This window comes from Trichechus manatus, unplaced genomic scaffold (assembly GCF_000243295.1).
Source record: "Trichechus manatus latirostris isolate Lorelei unplaced genomic scaffold, TriManLat1.0 scaffold00105, whole genome shotgun sequence".
NCBI classification, from domain to species: Eukaryota; Metazoa; Chordata; class Mammalia; order Sirenia; family Trichechidae; genus Trichechus; species Trichechus manatus.
The window spans coordinates 8,717,486-8,726,433 of record NW_004444041.1 but is presented as its reverse complement, the minus strand read 5'-3'; the positions used below and the strand labels follow the sequence as shown (position 1 = coordinate 8,726,433).

At 34.6% G+C, this 8,948-nt stretch overlaps 1 protein-coding gene across 2 annotated transcripts in view; it reads left to right on the top strand.

The window, feature by feature from the left end:
• Positions 1–8,948, top strand: part of USO1 (USO1 vesicle transport factor) — a 115,241-nt gene that overhangs the window by 73,104 nt on the left and 33,189 nt on the right. For both annotated transcript variants that reach the window (XM_023737635.1, XM_023737636.1), the window contains 5 exons: positions 3,314–3,424; positions 3,776–3,894; positions 4,038–4,219; positions 5,106–5,227; positions 8,322–8,460. In XM_023737635.1, the coding sequence (XP_023593403.1) occupies positions 3,314–3,424; positions 3,776–3,894; positions 4,038–4,219; positions 5,106–5,227; positions 8,322–8,460 (673 nt within the window). The remainder of the gene's footprint in view (positions 1–3,313; positions 3,425–3,775; positions 3,895–4,037; positions 4,220–5,105; positions 5,228–8,321; positions 8,461–8,948) is intronic.

Sequence of the window (8,948 nt, the reverse complement as noted above, 5' to 3'; positions counted from 1 at the left end):
TTGCATAGATGCCCTTTATTATGTTGAGAAATTTCCCTTCTATATGTATTTTATTGAGAGTTTTTATCAGGAATGGGTGTTGGACTTTGTCACATGCCTTTTCTGCATCAATTGAGATGATCATGTGATTCTTTTCTTTCCTTTTATTTATGTGGTGGATTACGTTGATTGACTGTCTAATGTTGAACCATCCTTGCATACCTGGTATGAATCCTAGTTGGTCGTGGTGTATTATTTTTTTGATATGATGCTGAATGCTTACTGGCTAGAATTTTGTTGAGAATTTTTGCATCTATATTCATGAGACATTGGTCTGTAATTTTCTTTTTTGTGGCGTCTTTGCCTGGTTTTGGTATCAGGGTTATGCTGCCTTCATAGAATGAATTTGGAGGTGTCACTTCCTTTTCTGTGTTCTGAAATAGTTTGAGTAGTACTGGTATAAGCTCTTCTCTGAATATTTGGTAGAATTCTCCAGTGAAGCCATCTGGGCCAGGGGTTTTTTTTGTTGGGAGTTTTTTTTATTACCTTTTCAGTCTCTTCTCTTTTTATGGGTCTGTTCAGATTTTCAACATCACTTTGTGGTAGTTTGAGTAGGTAGTGTGTTTCTAGAAATTTATCCATTTCTTCTAGGTTTTCAAATTTGTTGGAGTATAGTTTTTCATAATACTCTATTATGATCCTTTTTATTTCCTTTGGGTCTGTTGTAACGTCCCCCATTTCATTTCTTATTTGGGTTATTTGTGTCCTCTCCTGTTTTTCTTTTGTCATTCTGGCCAGTGGTTTGTTAATTTTGTTGAACCTTTCAAGAACTAACTTTTGTTTTTTTTTATTTTTTCTATGGTTTTTCTATTCTCTATTTCATTTATTTCTGCTCTTATCTTTATTATTTCCTTCTTCTAGTGGTTGTGGGCTTTTTTTTTTGCTGTTCTCTGTTTGTTCCAGTTCTGTAGTTAAGTGTGTTGATTTTTTCTCTTCTTTTTTATGTGTGCATCTATTGCTATAAATTGTCCTTGAGGACTGCCTTTGCTGTGTCCCAAAGTTTTTGGTATGATGTGTTTTCATCCTTGTTTGATTCTAGGAATTTTGATTCCATCCCTGATTTCTTCTATTACCCAGTGGTTTTTAAGCAAGGTGTTACTCAGTTTCCGTGTAATTGATTTTTTTTTCCTTGCTCTTCCTGTTGTTAATATCTACCTTGATGGCATTGTGGTCAGAGAAGATACTTTGTATTTTCTCAACATTTTGGATCCTGTTGAGGATTGCTTCCTGGAAAACATTCCATGTGCATTGGAAAAGAATGTGTACCTTGCAGCTGTTGGGTGTAGTGTTCTGTATATGTCTGAGGTCAGGTTGGCTGATTGTGCCGTTTAGGTCTTCTGTATCTTTGTTTGAATTGGTTTTCATATATTATAGGCATTTGGGATTTATCTATGAACTCTCCTTTCTTATATTGCATATCCTTTGCCCTTTTGGCTATTGGATCATTGATAATTTCTTGTTTTATAGGTACCAATTTTATGTTGGAGAGTTTAACCTTTTGTTTTTGATATGAGTTACAAATACATTTGACTTTTGTATTTTGTTTTGGGTTGAGGGCTTTTGTGGGATTTGTTTCGTTTTGTTTGTTTTGTTTTGCCACATATGATATGATCTAATTTATCAGACTTTCATGGCTTCTGCATCTTAAGCCATATTTGGGAAAGCCTTCTCTACTTCAAGATTTCAAGGAATTGGCCCATATTTTCATCTCATACTTTCTGGTTTTGTTTTCTATATTTAAATTTTTGTTCCATTTTTCTTGATGAACTGTTTGAAATAAGGACAGCTGATCTTTTTTCTAGATAGCTATCTGGTTGTCTCCCAACACTCTTTTAAGTCTACCTATAACCCAGTGATGGTTATATACAACCTTTTTCATATACTAAAGTCCCATGTATATAAGTTTATATCTGGACTTTCTGTTCTGTCTCTTGATTCCTGTCTGTTCATAAACTAGTTTCCCATCATTACTTTTTTTTTTTTTTTTTCCATATTTTCCCTGGTTATTCTTGCTTGTTATTTTTCCATAAGAACTTGAGAATCCGGTTGTTTAGTTTCTGGGGGAAAAAAGCCTGTTGGTATTTTTATTTGGTACCCATTACTTTTAGAAACTAACTTAGAATTAACATCCTCATGATATTGAGTCTTCCTGTGTAAGAACATGGTTTTTCTATTTATGTCTACTTTTCTGCCCTTCAAAAGTGTTGTAAAATTTTCTTCGTTTAGATTTTGTACATTATTGACTAGGTTCATTTCTGAGTACTTTATCTTTTTTCTTGCTTTTGTAAATGGACTGTTCCGTTCTCTCTGTAATTAGAGAGGTCTAGGTGGTAGCCGGTTGTGCCAAACACATGATGGTTACTTTAAATCCATTCCCTGTCTAGGTCTTTGAATAATTGTATTTTGAATATTTTCTGAAATTGCCCCGAAGTGATGCATTACTGTGCTGTTTCCCATTATTTTGTTTCAGACAAGCTTTGCTTTTCTTAAAAAAATAAATACAGGTTATAGTAATATAAATATGGACAATGGCCATATTATAAACTAAGAGAATATTCTACACAGGAGATCTAAATATATTGCATTAAAGTTTAGAAAATATATAATTTTGATGAACATGCTAATTTCCAATATTATTTAACTGTACTTGGCAGCAGTATAATTAGTGGTTTGAGGCACTTAGCTAATTTAAACATTTTTTCCCCTTGATTATTTTTGTGAATTCTCATTATCTGACATGTTTATAACATAGTTTATTTATTTTCTTGGTAGGGAATTTATTCCCTCAAGGAATTTGACTAAATAATTCAGGAAGTTCTTCATATTTTATTTTTTGAAGGAGGAAGAATTTGTCTTTTTATCAGGAACTTGTTTTTAAAATTCTGAAACATTGTTACCAAACGTGTCAGGCAAGTAAGTTTATGTTATTGCAAAGTCTTTTAGGATTAATTTTCTTTTCTAAAGAATCCACATCATAAAATTTCTCTTTAGCGCAGACCAGGTTTATATAATAGTATTTTAGGTAACCCATCACATGCTTATGAACATGGATCAATTCTAATTTCTGCTGTCTGGTTTTTTTTTTTTTTTGAAGTGCAGCCTATGGAGGACACAAGAATGCATTCTCTTGTTCAGTTTTTTAATCTGGATTCCTGACATGTCTTTCATAAGCTGTGAAAATGCTTTTTATAGTGAAAAGAGATCTTAGTGCAACTTTAAGTTTGAAAAAACTGAAACGAATGGAAAGAGATTTTTGTCAATTTATCTATTTCAGGGAAGCAAAATACAGACAAGAGTTGGATTATTAATGTTGCTTTGTACCTGGTTAAGCAACTGCCCCATTGCAGTAACGCATTTTCTTCACAATTCAGCCAATGTTCCATTTGTATCCTTTATGTTTTAGTAAGATACATGTAGGTGTTTGTCGTTTACCTTTTTAAATTATTCCTCACAATTAGAAGTAGTACAATGCCCAAAATGTTTGAATACTCCACCATCTTACTTGTGTTGCAGCTTGTTAAACTGTTAAGGTGGTAATGATACTTGTATAAGCTGTGTGTGTGTGTGTGTGTGTGTGTGTGTGTGTGCGCGCGCGCGCACCATTGCTTATGTCTTATACTGGATTGGACTGTGTATATATATATATGGGATTTTTTGTAAGAATGTGAAATATATATCAAATTCAAATTGGAAAATAAATTATTATGATCATTAGCCTCCTTAACAAAGACTTAAGCTTACAGGACAAATTGCAGAAAATCTTGGAGAGGAAGAGCAGTTGGTCCAAGGCTTATGTGCTCTTTTGTTGGGCATTTCAATTTACTTCAATGATAACTCGCTTGAGAGCTACATGAAGTAAGTAAGGGGAAAATGACTTGCTAATAGCATCAGGAGATCTTTTTTATTTTTTATTTTTTTGCTAAATTATAATGTAGACCAAGCTTTTTGGTTTTGTTATGGCTGTTTTTTAAAACATCTCAATATGCTTATCTCTGTAGAGAGAAGCTAAAACAACTTATAGAGAAGAGGATTGGCAAAGAGAATTTCATAGAGAAACTAGGATTTATTAGCAAACATGAGTTGTATTCCAGAGCGTCTCAGAAACCCCAGCCAAACTTTCCCAGTCCAGAATACATGATATTTGATCATGAGTTTACGAAGCTAGTGAAAGAACTTGAAGGTAAGACTAGAAGCTTTGTATTGATATTCATTAGAAAGTACTTGTGATTATATTGTGCATGGATTTTCTGGACATGTGCAGGTTACATGATAAGCCTCAAAGTAGGGTTGGGTTCCCCCCCACTCCGTCTCTTAGTCTGTAGCCCATTGAAGGACCTTTGACTTTCAGTAAGATTGGAAAGATCATTTTTTATCTGTCAGGGAGTTAGGCCATATATTTTTACTGATTAACTCTTGGTAATAAAATAGTATTTAAAATACTTAAGACAGATTTTTTAAATAGTACTGTGTGTTTTCGGTTACAGTTTACACAGCAAATTAGGTTCCCATTTGACAGTTTCTTCAGTGACATTAGTTACATTTTTCATAATATGTCAGCCTTCTCTTTAATTGCATTCTGGTTCCATTTCCTGTACTCTAGTTTCCCTGCCCCCTTCTCATCTTTGCTTTACAATAGTTGGTGACATTTTGGTCTCATATAGATGGAGTTTTAATAGAGCACCATACTCACAGATAATAGCCTTTATTTTGTATGCCAGTCTGTTATTTCACTAAAAGGTGACCTCAGGGGATAGTTTGGGTTCAAGTTTAAAGAGTAACTCAGGGTGATAGTCTTAGGGAGTCTAGTATCAGCTGGTCCAGTAAGTCAGGACTATTTAAGAATTTGAATTCTGTTCTGTGTTTTTCTCCCCTTCTGTCAGAGTCTGTCTCTTGTGGCCCTGATCAGAACGGTAGGTAGAGGTAGCCAGGCACCAGCTAGTCTTCTGGTCTCAGGGTAGATGAGGCCATGCTTTGTGTAGGCTATTAGCCGTGTAGACTAGTTTCTTCTCTGAGACTTTGGTTTCCCCCCTAAGACAAATTTTAAATAAGCTTTCTTTCTTTTACAGGTGTTATAACTAAGGCTATTTATAAGTCCAGTGAAGAAGATAAGAAAGAAGAAGAGGTAAAGAAAACATTAGAACAGCATGACAGTATTGTGACTCACTACAAAAATATGATTCGAGAGCAGGTAAGTCCTAATGAATTGTAAACACTTTCTAATATACTGACTCATTTTGCATTAGTGGAGAATTTTTCCTGGCACTTCAAATGAAAGAAGATACAGAAAATAAAACTCATTTTTTTCCTAAATCAAAAACATCTGAGTATTCAGCAGACTGAGCACTTAATACGAGCTAAGCACTGTGCAGGATTTGTGGATACAGACATGAATCAAACATGTTCCCATATCACAATCTCATGGGGAGATAAACCCATAAATAGATTATTGAAACATAATATAAAATTAAGTCCAGTGATAGAGATCATTGAAGGTATTATGGTAGCACTGAGAGGCACCTAATTTATCTAGATAGGAACAGGGGATTGGGGAAAGCAGAGAAGCTGAGTCCTAAAGGATGAATTAGGAGTAAACTAGGCAGAAGGAGATGACAAACAGCATGATTTGTTTGAGTTTAGCGTTACTGGCATGTACATAGAACATTCTGGCAGCTGCGTAAAGGAGAAATCTGAGGGACAAGGCTAGAGGGGAGGGAGCCCAAGAAAGAGATTGTTGTGGTAGGCCAGGGAGGAAAATGAGGGCACTGATGTTGTTTATGTGCTGTTGTGTCAGTTCCAACTCATAGAGACCCTATGAACAACTGAACGAAGCACTGCCCAGTCCTGCACCATCCTCACCATCGTTGATATAGTGCTATAGGACACTGATAGGGAAAATGATGATGATAATAGCTACTGTGTATTGTTTACTGTGTTCCCGGTGCTCACTAAGCATATTTTAAATGCTGTCTCATTTAACTTCCACAACATCCCTTCAAAGTAGTTAGGATCTCCAGTTTAAAATAAATGAGGAATCTGAGACTTAGAGAATTTAAACATGCCCAGGGTCACTCGGTAATGGATGGAACAGGAATTCAGATACAGATAGATTACCGGAACTCGAAAAGCTTATGCTATGCTGTGTAAAGGGAACTAATTTGACAATGTGGAAACTGAAGAAGGTAAAACTGGCAGGACTTTGTAATGATTGGATGTGGGTGAGGGAGCAGAAAGGGTCAAATGTAATCCCTAGGTTTCTGTCTTAGATGACTGAATAAATGATATTAGGTTAGATAAGGAAAATTTGTAGCTGATAGAGTTAAGTTGAAACTACATTTTTGAAGTGGTCAATTGACATTTTTTTTGGAGGATACTTGTGAACCTCCATTACTTGCATTGTGTTGAGCACCTTAAACCTTGCATTACTTTCAGAATGCGCTTCTTGGAGCTTTTGTTTGTTTGTTTTGTTTTTTCATTTAACTTCCCTTCATGGTGTCTAGGTGAATTCTAGCAATTGCTAGAAATTCTAGATTTGTATTATCTGGAAAATGAGATCATTGATGTTGTTAAAATTCCAATGTCATTAAAAAAAATACACTGGAGGTATTCCCTGTGGGGCAGGTTGTATCCCCTTACCTGTACTGCCCTCTACCCCAGCCTGCTGATTGTGTACATTTTGTGGCAGATGGGGCAAGTAAGAGCATAAGCTTAATGGTGGAACCCTGTAAATTGAGAACTATGTGTGATTTATTTTCCACAGTAGGACACACTACTGAGATTAAAATTCAAGGAAGAATAAAAATATAGTGGAATATTTAGCGCTCGATATTAGCTATTCCATTAGCAAACATCAATAAATTAGAATCATCTTTGAATAACCAAATTTGAGTCATCAAACTATCCATGGTTGTTAGGATTTTTCATGCATATCTTGGTACAAATATGCTGTCATTTCCAGTTGGTGAAATGTAATAGCTTTGGGGCAACAGAAGATAAACAGTTGAAATATGATGTACAGCCTATACTTGGGACTGACAAATAATGTTGATTTGGAAGGGAAAAAAATAGTTATTTAACTCTTAGTTATGTTGTTGTTGTTGTTAGGTGCCTTGGAGCCGGTTCCGACTCATAGCTACCCTATAGGACAGAGTAGAGCTGCCCTATAGGGTTTCCAAGGAGGGCTGGTGGATTCAAACTGCCAGCCCTTTGGTTAGCAGCCACAGCTCTTAACCACTGCGGCAGGAAAGCTCCTTAGTTATTATAATGACTCTTTTTTAGATGTTAATTTTAAATATTCTCACCATTTAAAATGCTAGTTGACAATTAGACGACAAGCACTGATAGCTATAAAATACTTACATCCTTTGAATAACATCTGAGAATCCTTCCTAAGGAAATTCCCCAAAATTTAGAGAAAAAACTATATGAACTAAGAGATTCATTGTAGTGATACTTATCATTTTGAAAAGTCAAAAGCGACCTTGGTGTCAAAAACGTTGAAGGTAAATTATATTGCATCTACTTGATCAGATATTTAGTGAGCATTAAAAATTATGATTATGAAAGGTATGTATCAATAAGGAAAAATTAGGATATAATCGTGAGTTTAAGATTACAAAATTATAGATGGACTGATTATGACAAGCTTAAAAAACATGGATTAAATGCAGCTAGAAGAAAATAAATATATCAAATTCCAATTGTAGTTATATTAGGATGGTGAGAGTTGTAAGTTCTTTTTTCTTTTTTGAATCTTCTAAATCTTCTGTTACATGATTGTCTTTTTTGTTGTTGTAAATATATATATATATAAAATACAACATTTACCAATTAACATTTTTCAGGTGTACAATTTAGTGATTAAAAATTACATTAATCATGTTGTATATCCTTCAGTGATTGTCTTTTAATGGTAAAAATAGTACAGATGCATATGTGCACATACATATACTGAGTTTCTTAGTTTGGTGTAAAGTTCTTAAATGTTTTGATGGGACATAAAATGGAGTTTTTTAATTTGATTTTCCCCCTTAATTGCAGTCAGATTACAGGCTGTGCCATAGTACTTATTAATGGGTTCTTAATTGAAATCTTAACAGTTCTGCTGCATGTTAATTGGCCTTGGTGCATATATTGAAATGTTACTGCTTAATTATTGGATGATTTTGGAAGTGTTGAGCACCTTAACATCCTGAACCAAAGTAATCTTTAATTTTTAATTTGTTCGGCTTCCCAATCCTAATTAGTATGAATTAAAAACACTTGAATTACGTTGTGTTTCACAGGACCTGCAGCTTGAGGAATTAAAGCAGCAGGTTTCTACATTAAAATGTCAAAACGAACAGCTGCAGACAGCAGTCACACAGCAAGTGTCTCAGATTCAGCAACACAAGGATCAGTATAATCTTCTTAAAGTACAGCTAGGTAAGTATAGCTAGCCATTAGCCTGCTGGTCAATGATATATATATACACACACATATATATATCTGTATATCTGTATCTGTCTAGTTATCCGATCGAAATTATATGTGTGTCTCTGTGGGTCAGAATCAACCCTACAGCACCTAACAACAACAACAACAACATATATTACAGCAAGTTTTGCTTCTTAAAACTCCTTTAGGAAAAGTTAATATGAGTTTATTTACTGATTTAGATAGTTTTTCTCCCTTTTATAGAGTTATATAGAAAAGTTATACAAGAAACCAAAATATATATATATTTATATACAACAGACGTTAATAATATTAGAAAGGGCACAAAATTGTAGTTAATCATGTTGAAATAAATACCCAGAAAACCAAACCTATTGCCATTGAGTTGTGATTCTGACTCCTGGCAACCCTATAGGACAGAATAGAACTGCCCCATAGGGTTTCCAAGGCTGTAATCTTTACAGAAGCAGACTGCC